The 15,761-nt window shown below is 44.2% G+C and overlaps 1 protein-coding gene across 6 annotated transcripts in view; it reads right to left on the minus strand.

Annotated features, from left to right (window-relative positions):
- The window catches only part of AIFM3 (AIF family member 3), a 56,307-nt gene that overhangs the window by 20,685 nt on the left and 19,861 nt on the right, over nucleotides 1-15,761 (minus strand). For 2 of the 6 annotated variants that reach the window (XM_083590142.1, XM_083590144.1), the window contains exons 3-8: nucleotides 10,121-10,270; nucleotides 6,574-6,787; nucleotides 3,922-4,031; nucleotides 2,342-2,451; nucleotides 1,531-1,575; nucleotides 521-617 (exon numbers count right to left, since the gene is read on the minus strand). In XM_083590142.1, the coding sequence (XP_083446268.1) occupies nucleotides 521-617; nucleotides 1,531-1,575; nucleotides 2,342-2,451; nucleotides 3,922-4,031; nucleotides 6,574-6,787; nucleotides 10,121-10,270 (726 nt within the window). Of the gene's footprint in view, nucleotides 1-520; nucleotides 618-1,530; nucleotides 1,576-2,341; nucleotides 2,452-3,921; nucleotides 4,032-6,573; nucleotides 6,788-10,102; nucleotides 10,271-15,761 lie in introns of all 6 variants that reach the window. The other 4 variants (XM_083590141.1, XM_083590143.1, XM_083590145.1 and 1 more) reach the window with 2 other exon arrangements.

Genomic DNA, 15,761 nt, shown 5'->3' on the forward strand with positions numbered 1-15,761 from the left:
ATGCGCGATCACACACGTGTGCGTGGCTCCGAACCCGGCAGTGACCCCAAAACATGGCTAAAACACCCCTAAAATATCACTAAAATGCCAGAATGGGGGGTGGAGCGGGGTAATATGCAGGCCCCATTGACATGCGTGGGGATCCAGAACGTTTCCCCTGTACAAAATGAGGATCGCTTGTATTTTAATTATGGATTAAATGAATAGTTGCAAACCATTTTGCGACGTGAGCGGTATATAAAATAAAATAATGATAACAACAGCAGCAACAATAATGGCAAAATTCAAATCTAATGCTCCGCCCAGTTTTGCCTCTGGCCCCGCCCACCACTGACTTCTGGCCCTCGGAATGTTTCCCAGTAGCCAATGTGGCCCTCGAGCTGGAAAAGGTCCCACCTCCCTGCAGTACAGCAACTGACCTGAAGGGGGTGCCATCTCTTCAGTGAAGCCACCCCTCACCCAACACCTGCCCCCCATCCCACCCCAGGCTGCTTTTGGAGCCCACTCTGGCTCACGGTACCTGCCCCGATGATGAGTACGTTTGTGCTGCTGATGTTGTAGTTGCTGAGGGAGATGCATTTGGCCATCACCTTGGTCCTCCTCTGTGTCTGAAGAGCCTGAAGGGGGCCATTAAGAAGACTGTGTCAGTGAAAACCTTTCACACTTCTGCGATTTCCCCCATTGCAGGGGGTTGGTCTAGATGACCCACAAGGTCCCTTCCAAATCTACAGTTCTGCAATTCCTCTGCCAACTCACACATACACTGTTTTTGGTCAGGAGAAGCATCCCTGAGAAAATTTTGGTTTTGGGCGATGCTCTGTACTGGCACAACCCATTTGTTCTTACTTAGCAGCAAGTTCCATTGGACTCAGTGGGATTTACTTCTGAGTAAAGAGGCTTTACTTGGTCCACCATGATCACTGCAGATGGTGACAGCAGCCACGAAATTAAAAGACGCCTGCTTCTTGGGAGAAAAGCAATGACAAACCTAGACAGAATTTTAAAAAGCAGAGACATCACCTTGCCAACAAAGGTCCGTATAGTTAAAGCTATGGTTTTCCCAGTAGTGATGTATGGAAGTGAGAGCTGGACCATAAAGAAGGCTGATCACCGAAGAATTGATGCTTTTGAATTATGGTGCTGGAGGAGACTCTTGAGAGTCCCACGGACAGCAAGAAGATCAAATCTATCCATTCTTAAGGAAATCAGCCCTGAGTGCTCACTGGAAGGACAGATCGTGAAGCTGAGGCTCCAGTACTTTGGCCACCTCATGAGAAGAGAAGACTCCCTGTTGGGAAAGATGGAAGGCACAAGGAGAAGGGGACGACAGAGGACGAGATGGCTGGACAGTGTCCTCGAAGCTACCAGCATGAGTTTGACCAAACTGCGGGAGGCAGTGGAAGACAGAAGTGCCTGGCATGCTCTGGTCCATGGGGTCACGAAGAGTCAGACACGACTAAACAACAACAAAAGAGGCTTAGGCACATGCTGTAAGGTTTTACCTTACAGGGATCTCAAAGGTCATCTCACCTGTTTGCTTGCTCTGATGTACACTTTCTCCTTCTCGATTTTCACCTAGGAATATAAATTTATTTCTCTTTTTAAAAATGGTTTTATAATCAAAGTTTTTCTTATTTGTTTTGATTATTTATTGGTTTTTATCCTGTATTTTTTTTCTGCGAACCACCCAGAGATCTTATGATGAAGGGCAGTATAATAATAATAATAATAATAATAATAATAATAATAATAATAATGTCAAATGAGATTCAGACAGACTGGCAAAATGCCTCACACACATTCCCCCACCAAAAGCAATTCACACCTGCAAACTGTCATATAAAAGTGCCCCAAAGAACGTGAACAAAATGGTGTGTAAGTTGAAGAGAAATGAAAAGAGCGGTTTTTATCTTTCTTACTTCAGGTCTTCTACGTAGCAGAGAGACATTCAACCTAACATACAGAGGAGAAACTCCCTCAGTGCCACATAGCCAATCAGAGTGTTACTTCAGGGAACATCATGCCACTCTGCCTGGTTCCAAAGCTAAACAACATCTCCACCCCTCTCTCCCTCTTGGCTAACTGACTTCAACGCCAACAGAGTTAACCCTTGAGTTACAGAAAGAATGAGCTCTACAGTGGCACCTTGAACACCAAACTCAAGTTTGCACAGACCAGACTAACCAGTAAAGAATCCTTCTACCCTTTCTAGGACAAAAGGACCTCAACGAAGGCATCTTGCCCTCTGGGCATCCCAAAACCTGGGCAGATGCTGGAGATTGTGATTACGCTGTTGTGCCTTTCTCAAAGCAGTACGGTGGCTTAACCCTGGAGGTCTTACCTGAAATTTCGGCAAGCTGTCCAGCCCTGGATAGTCTTCAATGTCACCTGTGCCGATGTTAAAGCAAGCCCCGTGCCAGGGACAGCGTATGCGTCCTTTGGACAAAACCCCTGCAGGAAGGAGGTGAGGAACACAAGTCGAAATGAGTCTACATGGGAACATAGGAAGCGGTCATTGGTCCATCTTCTTCAGTGTTGTCTACACTGACGTTCTGCCCGGACACTGAGGTCCAGCGCTGAGGGCCTTCTGGCGGTTCCCTCCCTGCTAGAAGTAAGGTTAAAAGGAACCAAAAACCAGAGGCTTTTCTCTTGGGCATAGTCGGCCATTTGGTGCCAAAGAAGGACAGAACTTTTTTTATGTATGCTACAACGGCAGCAAGAATACTTATAGCAAAGCACTGGAAGACTCAAGATCTACCCACTCTGGAAGAATGGCAGATGAAGTTGATTGACTGTATGGGACTGGCAGAAATGACCGGCAGAATCCGCGACCAGGGAGAAGAGTCGGCAGAAGAAGATTGGAAGAAATTTAAGGACTATTTACAGAAATACTACAAAATTAATGAACTCTGAAAAGATGCTGGATTGAACTTTGTGGTCTCTAGCTGTTATGATAAAGATAACAGGGATTAAAATTGTTTAAGTCATAAAATTTAAAAAGTTGAGTGGAAAATAAGGTGTTAATTAAAAGGAATGTTAAGAGATTAGGATTTGCTGGATTAACAATTTGAACTAGAAAACAAGAAGGGGAGGTATGAGGAAGTCAAAGAAACATGTTACTGAAAAATTGTTATTGAAATCGATTTGTTTTTAATATTTTTCTTTTTCTTTTTCTTTTTGTGTTTGCATAAAATTGGAAAACTTAATAAATATTTATTAAAAAAAGGTTAAAAGGAACCAGGCAGAGGGCCTTCTCAGTAGTGGCACCCCCCCTGTGGAACGCCCTCCCACCAGATGTCAAAGAGAAAAATAACTACCAAACTTTTAGAAGACATCTGAAGGCAGCCCTGTTTAGGGAAGCTTTTAATGTTTAATAGGTTATTGTATTTTAGTGTTTTGTTGGAAGCCGCCCAGAGTGGCTGGGGAAACCCATCCAGAAGGGCGGGGTATAAATAAAATATTATTATTATTATTATTATTATTATTATTATTATTATTATTATTACTGGCAGCAGCTCTCCAGGGTTTCAGGCAGGGGACATTCCCAGCCCTATGGAACTGGAACTGTTGGAGGTGCCACAGAACACCCACATTTGTAAGAACCCAATATTTTAGTGTGGCAGCATCTTCCTGCTTACTGATATCAAGACTTCACAATACTCTTATCAGCCGCCCATCCAAGCCTTCAACAGCTGTTGCCCAAACACTTTCAAGCACGTCTTGAGGGCTAGAAACTTGCATGTTTATTTTTAAAAACGAAAGCCAAGATTCTGCATTCCGCAACCAAGTCACATTCCGACCTTTCCCAGCACTCCCGTGACAGAATCGCAGAAAGTACAAGGACTCCCCAAGCCTGCAGTTTTAGAAAAAGGTGTTTTTTTTTAATGAACACGTGTCATTTTCATAATAGGGCAAACTGACCTTTCACCAACGGAGCACCATAGTGAGGACATTTGTGGCCCATGGCATAGAACTCCCCGTTTTCTTTGACCAGAAGCGCTTTCCCGCAGCCCAGATCCACCTCTCGCATCCTAGATAGGCAGAATTAAAACAGCGTCAATATTTTCTCAAAGGAAACCTGAGTTTTACATGTGCACGATTAACAGGGAGCCTAGCAAAGTCAAGGATGTTCTGTTGAGAATGAGAGTCACATGGAGCCCTTCTGGGGCTAAGCAATGGAGCAGGAACCACGAAGGCCCACAGTTCAAATCTCGCCTCAAATCTTGTGAGATGGCTTCAGGCTTCTCTTTTTCAGTCTCGGAGCTTATCCACATTTTCCTTTTGCCCCAAACTTTCTAGGTACAAGTCTGCACTTTCCTGGTCCGTATCCAAGGACTTTTTTCTTTTCTTTTGGCCTGCCGCTTTCTGCAGGAAAACTCAATCTTTACTGCTGAATCGGAGCAAATGGCAATTTAGGTTTTCCAGGGATTGCTGTTTGTTCCGATTTAGCGGTAAAGAGCAGGTTTTTGTGGGGGCAAAAAAAGAAAGCGCTTGGACACAGACCTGGAAAGCCCAGACCTGTGCCTCGAAATGTGAAGACAGGATGATCCCTCAGTCTCCTGATCTGCAGAATGGGACTATAAATACTGATCTATCTTCAAGAGAGAAATTGCATGTAAACCACCTAAGCTGGAGATATCACCAAAAGAAAGAGAAGGAAAAAGAAAAGAAGGAAAAGGAAAAGAAGACGCTGATTTAAATGAAAATCTCATGTGCTAACTTGCAAATAAGGAGGGACAGGTGGTATGTAACATGGATCCGCCAAGTGTTTACAGATTTGCAAAAGCCGTCCCAGTTTCTAAATTGATCCCAAAATGATCTACTTTTCCTTAGGACGTCCCTATTTTCATCAAAGAAATGTTGGAGGGTATGGAGTTATGCGACCCCCAAGCTAAGGAGATAAGTAACTATACAATCTTTAGATGACATCTGAAAGCAGCCCTGTATAGGGAAGTTTTTTAAATGTTTAATGTTTTATTATGTTTTCTATATATATATTGGAAGCTGCTCAGAGTGGCTGGAGCAACCCAGTCAAATGGGTGGGGTATTATTATATTTATTTATTTATTTATAAATACATACATACAAACAAACAAACAAACAAACATACCCTGCCCATCCAACAGGATTGCCCCAGCCACTCTGGGTGGCTTCCAGCAAAGACACACGAAAATAAATGCACCTCATAGAAATAGTGTCAGGAATTATACAAAGAATTAACCAGCACCAGGAAAGGGGGGAGGAGGAGGAAACCCTGCTACAATTCAAGACAAAAAACCGCAGATTGTGTGTAATTTCATTAGGACAACACAGACAAAAGGTAAAACAAAACAAAACAAAACAAAAAACCCTACCACTGATATTTGAAGGAAATCTGGAACAAAAACCCACACAGGTGTAGCTCTGTATACCTGGGGAACATTGGGGTTTGGACTTATCAAACACCAGTGCCTCACATCAGATAGCAAACTAGTTTTGAAGATGAGAGGAGTTTCAAAATGCAGATGGTGACATGGAACAGGAATCTTTTGGCTAAGTTAAAAAAAAAATATCCCCCACTGGACTTTCTAGGTCCAAATTTAAGCAAACAACAACTGGACTGAAGGATTTCGCAGAGATAAAAATATTGGAAATGTCCTGATTTTTTAATAATAATAATAATAATAATAATAATAATAATAATAATAGTAATCATAATTTTATTATTTATACCCCACACATCTTGGCTGGGTTGCAATTTTGAAGGGTATTACTACTATTATTGTTGCTGTTGTTGAATAAGACTTCCCTATTTCCATCAGTGAAATCTCGGTATGGTAACAGTCGCAATGTGCCTAAGATATGTTCTCGCTCCCACGCTGGAAGAGTGGCAGACGAAGGTGATAAACTATATGGGACTGGCTGAGATGACTGGCAGAATCCGTGACCAAGGGAAAGAGACGGTGGAAGAAGATTGGAAGAAATTTAAAGTTTATCTTAAGAACTGTTGTAAAATTAATGAGTGCTAAAATGTCATGGGTAATGTAAAACAGAATTGCAGTGACAAATAACTGGGTAAGAGAAAAAGGATTAAAGAAAGTGACTTATAAGTAATTGAAATTAGGGGTTGCTGGAAAAGCTTAAAACAGGGATGCAGAAAAGGGAGGTATGGGGAAGTCGTTGAAACAAGGTTTAAGAAAAAGAGGTTATGAAATTATACGTGTTTATATGTTTGTTTGTTTATGTGTTGTTAGTTGTATTGTGTCTTAATATATGTTGGAAAATCAATAAAAATTTATTTTAAAAAAAAAGATATGTTCTCGCTCTACACCATGGGTAGGCAAACTAAGGCCCGAGGGCTGGATCCGGCCCAATTGCCTTCTCAATCCAGCCCGTGGATGGTCCGGGAATCAGTGTGTTTTTACATGAATAGAATGTGTGCTTTTATTTAAAATGCATCTCTGGGTTATTTGTGGGGCATAGGAATTTGTTCATCCCCCCCAATAAAATATATAGTCCAGCCCCCACAAGGTCTGAGGGACAGTGGACTGGCCCCCTGCTGAAAAACTTTGCTGACCCCTGCTCCACACTCACTGTCCATTGTCGAGGTCCTTCACATAACAAACGGAGGCTTCAACCACGTCCTTCAGGTTCCGGTAGGGGTTGATGGCGACCGGATATTCCTCGAGCTGGAAATGGCGAGAAGTGCCATTGGCTTTGTAGATGATGGGGCTGGCTTTCCCGTTGGGTGACATCTCCTCCTTGGCTCTCTCCTTCTCTGGCAGCACCACTTCGATTTTCACTTCAACTGCGGAAGCAAAGAGAAACCCTCTCCGTTATATACTTCATGGTCCAATGTCCCTCCCGGCCCCGGGCTCTGCTCAGTGGTAGAGCAACTGCTTTGCATGCAGAAAGCCCCAGGTACACATTCCCTGGCGTCTTTGGGGAAAGACTCCCTGCCTGAAACCCTGGAAAGTTGCTGCTACTTTGCCTAGGCAATATGGAGCTGGGTGGACCAAGCATACCGTATTTTTTGCTCTATAAGACGCACCAGAGCATAAGATGCACCTAGTTTTTGGAGGAGGAAAACAAGAAAAAAATATATTCTGAATCCCAGAAGCCAGAACAGCAAGAGGGATCTGGCTTCTGGGATAGCCTCTTGCTGTTCTGGTTTATGGGATAGCCGCGCGCAGCCTCTCCAGGGCAGGGGGATGAAGGCTGTCAGTGCCCAGAAGAGGCTGTGTGCAGCTAAGGCAGAAGCCAGGACAGCAAGTGGGATCACGGCGCAGCGGCTTATGGGATAGCCGCGCGAAGCCTCTTGAGGGCAGCGGGAGGAAGGCTTCCCCAAGAGCTGCACTCCCTTTAAAGAGCTTGCGGAGTGCGTGTGCGGCTCTTGGGGGCTTTTCCCTGAGAAGGGAGAAGGGCAAAAGCCCCCAAGAGCCGCACACACGCTCCATGCGGCTCTTTAAAGGGAGCGCTGAGCAGAGCCTCCAGCCTGCGCTCGCTCCATAAGATGCACACACATTTCCCCTTACTTTTTAGGACGGGGAAAGTGTGTCTTATAGAGCGAAAAATACGGTGTGTGTATATATAGTGATCTTATTGAATGTTTGCCCTTTTTGTCATTTAATGATCACATAAGCTTTATACCAAATTACTACAGCTAAATAAGTTTAACTGCCTGTGCAAATGGGGTCACAATATCTTTTTTTTAATCGTTTTTATTTGATTTTCCAAATATAAATTTATAACAAAACCAAATTCATTTCCATATAAAGAGATTTCTCTGAATTCCGAGACCTCCCCCCCCCCAGCCCCTCCATGGGTCCTAATGTCAATGTTTCCAACTGCATATTATATATCATAGTCTATATTTTGTATCTATCCATATCAATATCAATTAGCGCCAATAAATTGGAGAAGATTATTCCTCAGAATTAGCCTGGGCACAAAAGCTTTTCAACTCAGAACAGTGCAGTAATTCTTTCTGAAAGAGATTAGCAGCTCAAAATATTAAGTGAAATTGTTGCTGTTTTAATTGTTATTATTGTTGCTTGTTTGTTTTTCCAGTAAAGCACTTTAGAGATTTTGTAATGATATTAAGCAGTATTGGGTTTGTTTGTTTTTTTAAAAAAATAAACAATAAAATTACCATTTCAACTGATAATTTGCAAAGTGTCTTAACATTCCCCAGTTTCAGGCCTGCTGGATCAGACCCACGGACCGTCCAGTCCAGCCTCCTGTTTTCACAGGGGCCAAACAAAAATCCCGCAAGCAGGATCTGAGCACAACAGCACTCTCTCCTCTTGAGGTTTCCAGCAACCAACCAATTAATACATGTATCAGTGGGAAATGTGCATTAAAAATGAGTGAAAATTAACCTACAAAAATATGCATCATATTATTAAGGGAAATAGCTTGCAAAAATGTGCATATTTTCAGCCAAGGCTGCATACAAAAATGTGTTTATCAGGAGAAATTTGCACTGAAATGCTGTCAAGTTTGGGAGTTGGTGGGCAGGGAATAAATCGCAGATTGCTGGATAAATGCCAGTAATTATGACTGGGAAAAGGGAGAAATGCGGGGGGGGGGGCGGCGGGATGACACCCCGAGCAAGAAACTAAACTAAACCAGAGCCTGACATCATGGTCTTATAAACAGACGGGCTTCTTAAAGAGGTAGGGAGGAGGGAGAGGAAAAGAGACAGAAGGGGGACTGATTTCAAATATTGGCTCCATCTCAGAATAACCCTTGCACAGTTTTCTGACATGAATTTGTGTGTGAGGGCAGAGAGAGAGGGGGGGGAGAGAGAGAGAGAGAGAGAGATTCTGCTGTAAGATAAAAAATCCTCTGCAGTTTAAGCTATTTTGAGGATGTTTGATGTTTTGCTCTAAGGGACAAGCAGCAACACACACACATAACTGGTGAGAGGACACACACACACAAAACTGAATGGAGAAAGCCTTTGCTTATTCAGACACAACAGGTGAAATGATTCGCTGCCATGGCTAGGTGCTTTTGCATAAGAACTGAAGAAGAGCCAATGGCCCAGCATCCTTTTCTCATAGTGGCCAACCAGATGCCTGTTGGAACCTGCAGGCAGGATTCGAACACAGGAGCACTCTTCCCTCCCATGATTCCCAGCAACTGGGAGATGAATAGGAGTCTCCTAGCAACTCTCAGTGCCCTTAACAAGCTACAGAGTTATAGTCCAGCAGCATCTGGGAATCCCCAATCGCTGTCCTGCCATGCTTTAAATAGCTCCCATGGATGCCATAAAAAAAAGTGGCAACCTTGACATTTATAGCTGGGATAGCTCAGTTGGTAGAGCATGAGACTCTTAATCTCAGGGTCGTGGGTTTGAGCCCCATGTTGGGCAAAAGATTCCTGCATTGCAGGGGGTTGGACTAGATGACCCACAGGGTCCCTTCCAACTCCACAATTCTATGAATCCAAAATTATAAAGCACTGAATAATATTATCCCTTAGATGGACTTCACATTAATTCCCCACCTTGTCAATTCACCAAACTGAATGGGATGCTGAGTTGTTTCAGACCCTTTACAGAGGTGTATAATGTTAAAGCAGCAACTTCCATCAATCACATTTGTACTCCAATTTCAAAGTGTGTATCAAATTTGCTTGGGAGGGGCAAAACGCCCCACTAAAACCTTATTGATTTGCATGATCATCAGTGATGGAGATATTAATCAGTGGCTGATCAGTCCACTGGGTTGATTCAACGATGGTGCCAATTTTAATGAGCAATTTTAATTAAAAACAAACCTTTTCCAAAGCTTTTCTGGTCCCAAGGTACTGGATGATAAAAAGCCATATCAGTTCTAGATATTCCTTTGAACTATGAGTGGTTAAACTAAATTCTCCAGGAACTCAAACGGGCACTTCTGCTGAGGTTTTGCTGATATGCAAAAATCTAGATTTAATCAAATAATTAATTGGATGAAACGGAAATTATTAATCAATGGGAGAGGGCTTTAATCACTTGCCAGCCCTAATTATTGGTATTAAGACCCTGTAATTATTTGATTAAGTGGATCCTCGTTTTAATGCATTAATTATTTCCACCCAGGATTGATGTTAACAGTGCCTGACTTATAGTTACCGAGTTCATTTCGTTTACTTTTTTTAAACACTGGAACACTGACATCAGCCTTTTTCCAGTCCTCTGAAATATCCTCAGTATTCCATGATTTACTTAAAATCAGCCTCAGCGGTTCAGAGAGCTCCTCGGCCAATTCTTTTAAAACATTTGGGTGCGAGTTATCCGGTCCTGCGGATTTAAAAATGGTCAGCTTTAGTAGATTGCGGTTTCATATCCTCTAGGGCAGGAATGTTATGGAGGCGCTGCTGAAATGAGAATGTTGTTACAAAAGTCGGGTGCCTGCCCCTCAGGATCTGTGTTCCTTCAGAGAATCGAGACACGGCGGAGACTATCACAGCTTTAAGAAATAGAGTTTATTCACCTATTTACACCTGCAATCTGCATGGAGGGAGTCCAGATATTAAAGCATGGTCCTTTCAAGAGGGGCTTGTCCCCTATACCAGTGCAGCCAGGAGCCAACCTTCAGCCATCCTGCCCAAGATGGATCCCAGTCTATCTTCTTCCTTCTTCTTCCCAGAACACCCTGCTAAGGAACTCTCCAAGGCATCTTTCCCAGTCAGCTCTGCAGCCAGCCTGCCCAAAAGATGGACCCCAGCCTCTCGCCCTGGTTCTTCTTTCCAAAACCTCTTCTACCAGACTCCCTTTTCATCACCTTAAACACCCCCATCATCTGACAACATCTGTCTCTCCAGGCCAAAGCATAGCTGTCAACTTACAGATTTGAAAATAAGGGACCTGCAGCCTCGAAAATAAGGGAATCGTAGAATCACAGAACTGTAGAGTTGGAAGGGACACTGAGGATCATCTAGTCCAACCCCCTGCAATGCAGGAATATGCAGCTGCCGGTCGAACCTGCAACCCTGGCGTTATCAGCACCATGCTCTAACCATCTGAGCTATCACAACTGGAGGGCCCCAGGTTGGTCTAGGACTTGGACCTCTAGCTCTCTATGCTCCTGATTGGTTGTACTCTCCCCCCTATCTTAAAAATAAATAAATTAAATCTGAGGTGTTCAGGCATACTCATCACAGTTTCATTACTTTTTGCAATTTGAAAAACAGCTGAAATAGTTATTGTACTTATTTCATATGATTTATACCCCACTTCATAGTAAAGTGGGGCTATTGGGTTGTTGTTTTTATTTTTATTATGTATTTTGTGGTTTTATATCTCGGTTTTATTATGTGAACCACTCTGAGACCTCTGGGTATAGGGCAGTATATAAATAATAATAATAATAATAATAATAATAATAATAATAATAATAATCATCCTCAAGTGATTTTTGAAAAACAGTAACATTGTCACTAAGAAAAATTAACAACAGTAATTTAAAACTTTCATAAAGTAAGTAATACAATATTTTAGGTAATGATATAACAAGGATAGGAAACAAGGCAAAATGTAAAGATGCAAAGTTTAATTTTGCAAACCATCAGACGGGAGGGGGGGAAGCCATTAGGCTCAGTTGAGCCAAAGAGATAAAATAAGAGGATATGATGTTACGTAATGTGATTATATGTAAAACCAATAAAAAAAATTTTAAAAAATAAAATAAAACTTTCATAAAGTTTTTAAAAAGCAGTAGACTGAAAGCAGATTAAGACTCGCATCAACTTTGTAAACATGCAGGTAGACTTGTCTAAGCAAAATTGATTTTAGCAGGCACCAAAAAGAGTACATCAAAAACACCTGCCTGGTATCAATAAGCAGACAGTTCCAAAGTTCCACACTAAAAGATTGAGTTCTTACAAATGCGGAACAAGTATAATTCCAAAGGCCCTGATTTCTGTAAGTAAAGGTAAAGGGACCCCTGACCATTAGGTCCAGTTGTGGCCGACTCTGGGGTTGCGGCGCTCACTTCGCTTTACTGGCCGATGGAGCTGACGTACAGCTTCTGGGTCATGTGGCCAGCATGACTAAGCTGCTTCTGGCGAACCAGATCAGCGCACGGAAACACTGTTTACCTTCCCACTGGAGTGGTACCTATTTATCTACTTGCACTTTGACGTGCTTTCGAACAACTAGGTTGGCAGGAGCAGGGACCGAGCAACGGGAGCTCACCCCGTTGTGGGGATTCGAACTGCCAACCTTCTGATCAGCAAGGCCTAGGCTCTGTGGTTTCCGCATCTCTACAAGGAAGCAAATGAATCATACGGTGATAGAACAAAAGAACTCTGCTGGATCAGACTCTGTACCCTTGAATCCAAATTTCCCCACCCCGGGCTGTAAAGTTCTGATGTTCCCCCTTCTAAACAAACAGATAAATCACTGCCTTGACTTTCCACCATTGCATTTCTGTTTCTCCATTTCAGATGTAACCAGGTTGGCAGACAGATAAAACATTAACAGCTAAGAATACAAAAGGTGTGAAAGGGTACCGAACTGAAGTCTAAAGTAAACGTTAGACACCTTGGAGATGCCGGCAAGTGTCTTAACTTCAATCTTTGTTTTTCCGATTACCAGGTAAGTAAAGTACACGCTGACCCAGGTTCCTCCCTGAAGATTATCTGAGGACAATCAATAAGAAAAGGTCTGCAGTTCTCAGTTGCCCAACTGTGTAAAGGTAAAGGGACCCCTGACCATTAGGTCCAGTCGTGGCCGACTCTGGGGTTGTGGCGCTCATCTCGCTTTATTGGCCAAGGGAGCTGGTGTACAGCTTCTGGGTCATGTGGCCAGCAGGACTAAGCCGCTTCTGGCAAACCAGAGCAGCGCATGGAAACACCGTTTACCTTCCCACCGGAGCGGTACCTATTTATCTACATGCACTTTGACGTGCTTTCGAACTACTAGGTTAGCAGGAGCAGGGACCGAGCAACGGGAGCTCACCCTGTTGCGGGGATTCAAACCGGCGACCTTCTGATTGGCAAGTCCTAGGCTCTGTGGTTTAACCCACAGCACAACCCACATCCCTTTTGCCCAACTGTGTAGTGCGTAATTAACCTGTGGAACTCACTCCCACTGGAGGCAGAGATGGCCACCAACTTGGCTGGCTTCCTGGTGGGAAAGGCTATCGATGGCTGCAGAGGCAGGGTATAGTCACCATGGCTAAGAGCCATCGATAGCATTTCCCACCAGGAAGCCAGCCAAGTTGGTGGCCATCTCTGCCTCCAGTGGGAGTGAGTTAATTACGCACCACACAGTTGGGCAAAAGGGACGTGGGTTGGGCAAAAGGGACGGGCATCTAGGTGGCCACTGCAAGAGCAAGATGGTGGACTAGATCGGCCTTTGGCCTGATGCTCCCTTATGCACACAGTGAACATACTCCATGTGGCATAAAAGGGATGTAGCTCAGAGCCAGAGCAGTTGCCTTGCATGCAGAACTTGGTTTAGCCCCCAACATCTTCAGGAAGGGTTGGGAATGTTCCCTTTCTGAAGCCCGCTGCTGCCAGTCAGTGTTGACAATAATAAGCTAGATGGACCAGCAATCTGACTCAGTATAAGGCAGCTTAAAAATATAACATTGCATTCTGCCCTTTTCCCAGTCCCGAACTAAAAGGATCTCCCAACAGGGATAAGAATGTTTTGATGCTTGAGTAGCAGTGTTGTGCATTCTGTCTAAACCACTGAGCCTCTTGGGCTTGCCAGTCAGAAGGTCGGCAGTTCGAATCCCCGCAACAGAGTGAGCTCCCGTTGCTCTGTCCCAGCTCCTGCCAACCTAGCAGTTTGAAAGCACACCAGTGCAAGTAGATAAATAGGTACCACTGCAGCGGGAAGGTAAATGGCATTTCTGTGCGCTCTGGTTTCCATCACGGTGTCCCGTTGCGCCAGAAGCGGTTTAGTCCTGTTGGCCACATGACCCGGAAAGCTGTCTGTGGACAAATGCCGGCTCCCTTGGCCTGAAGAGAGATGAGCACCACAACCCCATAGTTGCCTCTGACTGGACTTAACCATCCAGGGGTCCTTTACCTTTACCTTGCATTCAGTGGACTAGGGGGGCTAGGCTAATCCCTTAAATGTTCTGGGTAAATTAAAGTATTATGGCCTGGCACCGCCTTCCCAAAGCCCGGGAGGCTACTGCCCAGCTCAGGGAAGGAGGTGTGATGCTCACACATGCAATGTCACAACATCACGAGGGAGCCGGCATACAGCTTCCGGGTCATGTGGCCAGCATGACTAAGCCGCTTCTGGCGAACCAGAGCAGTGCACGGAAACGCCGTTTACCTTCCCGCCGGAGCAGTACCTATTTATCTACTTGCACTTTGACGTGCTTTTGAACTGCTAGGTTGGCAGGAGCAGGGACCGAGCAACGGGAGCTCACCCCATCGCGGGGATTCGAACCACCGACCTTTTGATCAGCAAGTCCTAGGCTCTGTGGTTTAACCCACAGCGCCACCCCGCGTTGAGTAGGGTACTTCAGTGCTTATTTCTTTCGCTAGCAATGTGAACTGGTGATTCAGCACACCTCCTCTTGGAAAGGGGCTTTGTCTATATATTGTGATGCACCCCTCCTTTGAATAAGCCTTTAAAAAAAAGAAAAAACAGGACTATTTCACGCCATTTGCTAAGACACACATTCGAGTTGCAGGTACAAGTTCCCACAATCCTCCTCACCAGCCCCGAACATTTGTCCCATTGAATGTGTGAAGAGGCCTGACCGTAGCCTGCTGCAAGGGAGTTGGGTGGAGCAAAATGAGGTACAGGGATACAGGACACCTCTTTTGTAATAATAACCATAATAATAATTTATTATCTATCCCCCACCCATCGGGCTGGGTTTCCCCAGCCACTCTGGGTGGCTCCCAACAGAATATTAAGAACATGATAAAACATCAAACATTAAAAACTTCCCTATACAGAGCTGCCTGCAGATGCCTTCTAAAAGTCAGATATTTGTTTATTTCCTTGACATCTGATGAGAGGGTGTTCCACAGGGCGCCACCACCGAGAAGGCCCTCTGCTTGGTTCCCTGTAACCTCAACCCTAACAGGGAGGGAACCGCCAGAAGGCCCTCGGAGCTGGACCTTAGTGTCCAGGCTGAACAATGGGGATGGAGACGCTCCTTCAGGTATACTGGGCCGAGGCCCTAGAACTGGGAGTAGAAGGGCCACATTGCTCTCAGTAGGGTAGCCATTTCTGCATCCCCGCCCCTTTAGAAAGAGGCTGGAAGAGGACACCAATTTGTACAAAATCTGCATGTATGGGTAAGATGGGAATCATTGAATTGGAGAGTTGGAAGGGACCCGCAAAGGTAATATTCAGTCCAATCCCCTGCAGTGCTGGTTTATGCATTGCAGGGCTGAGTGAGCCCTGCCTCCAGTTAAATCCCGTGAGGCCTCAAAGAAGCCAGCCAATGGGCCAATAAGCAAAAAAAGAAACACAGTCACATGCCACGGATTAAACACTTGCCAGCTGTGTTCCCATAGCCAACGTTTTCCCCTAGTAACTCCAAAGAGGGCTTAACCTCTCAGAACAGAGTCCAAGGACAACTCTGCCCTGCCAATCGGATTGAAGAAAAGTTAAAGAACGTGGTTTTGGTAAACCTCTTACTTCTTAGAAATTTATTCTCCGGCGTCAAGAGCAGGATTGGAGCAGCACCTGATGAGGGAACCTCCCCACACACAGGCTTAAGTGTCGTAATACTCTTACCTCACCTTAAGGAAAGTGATCTAAAATGGAAGTAGAAATACGAGTTTTTTAAAAAATAAATAAATGTCAA

Source organism: Podarcis filfolensis (assembly GCF_964270895.1).
Source record: "Podarcis filfolensis genome assembly, chromosome: 16".
Taxonomy (NCBI): Eukaryota; Metazoa; Chordata; class Lepidosauria; order Squamata; family Lacertidae; genus Podarcis; species Podarcis filfolensis.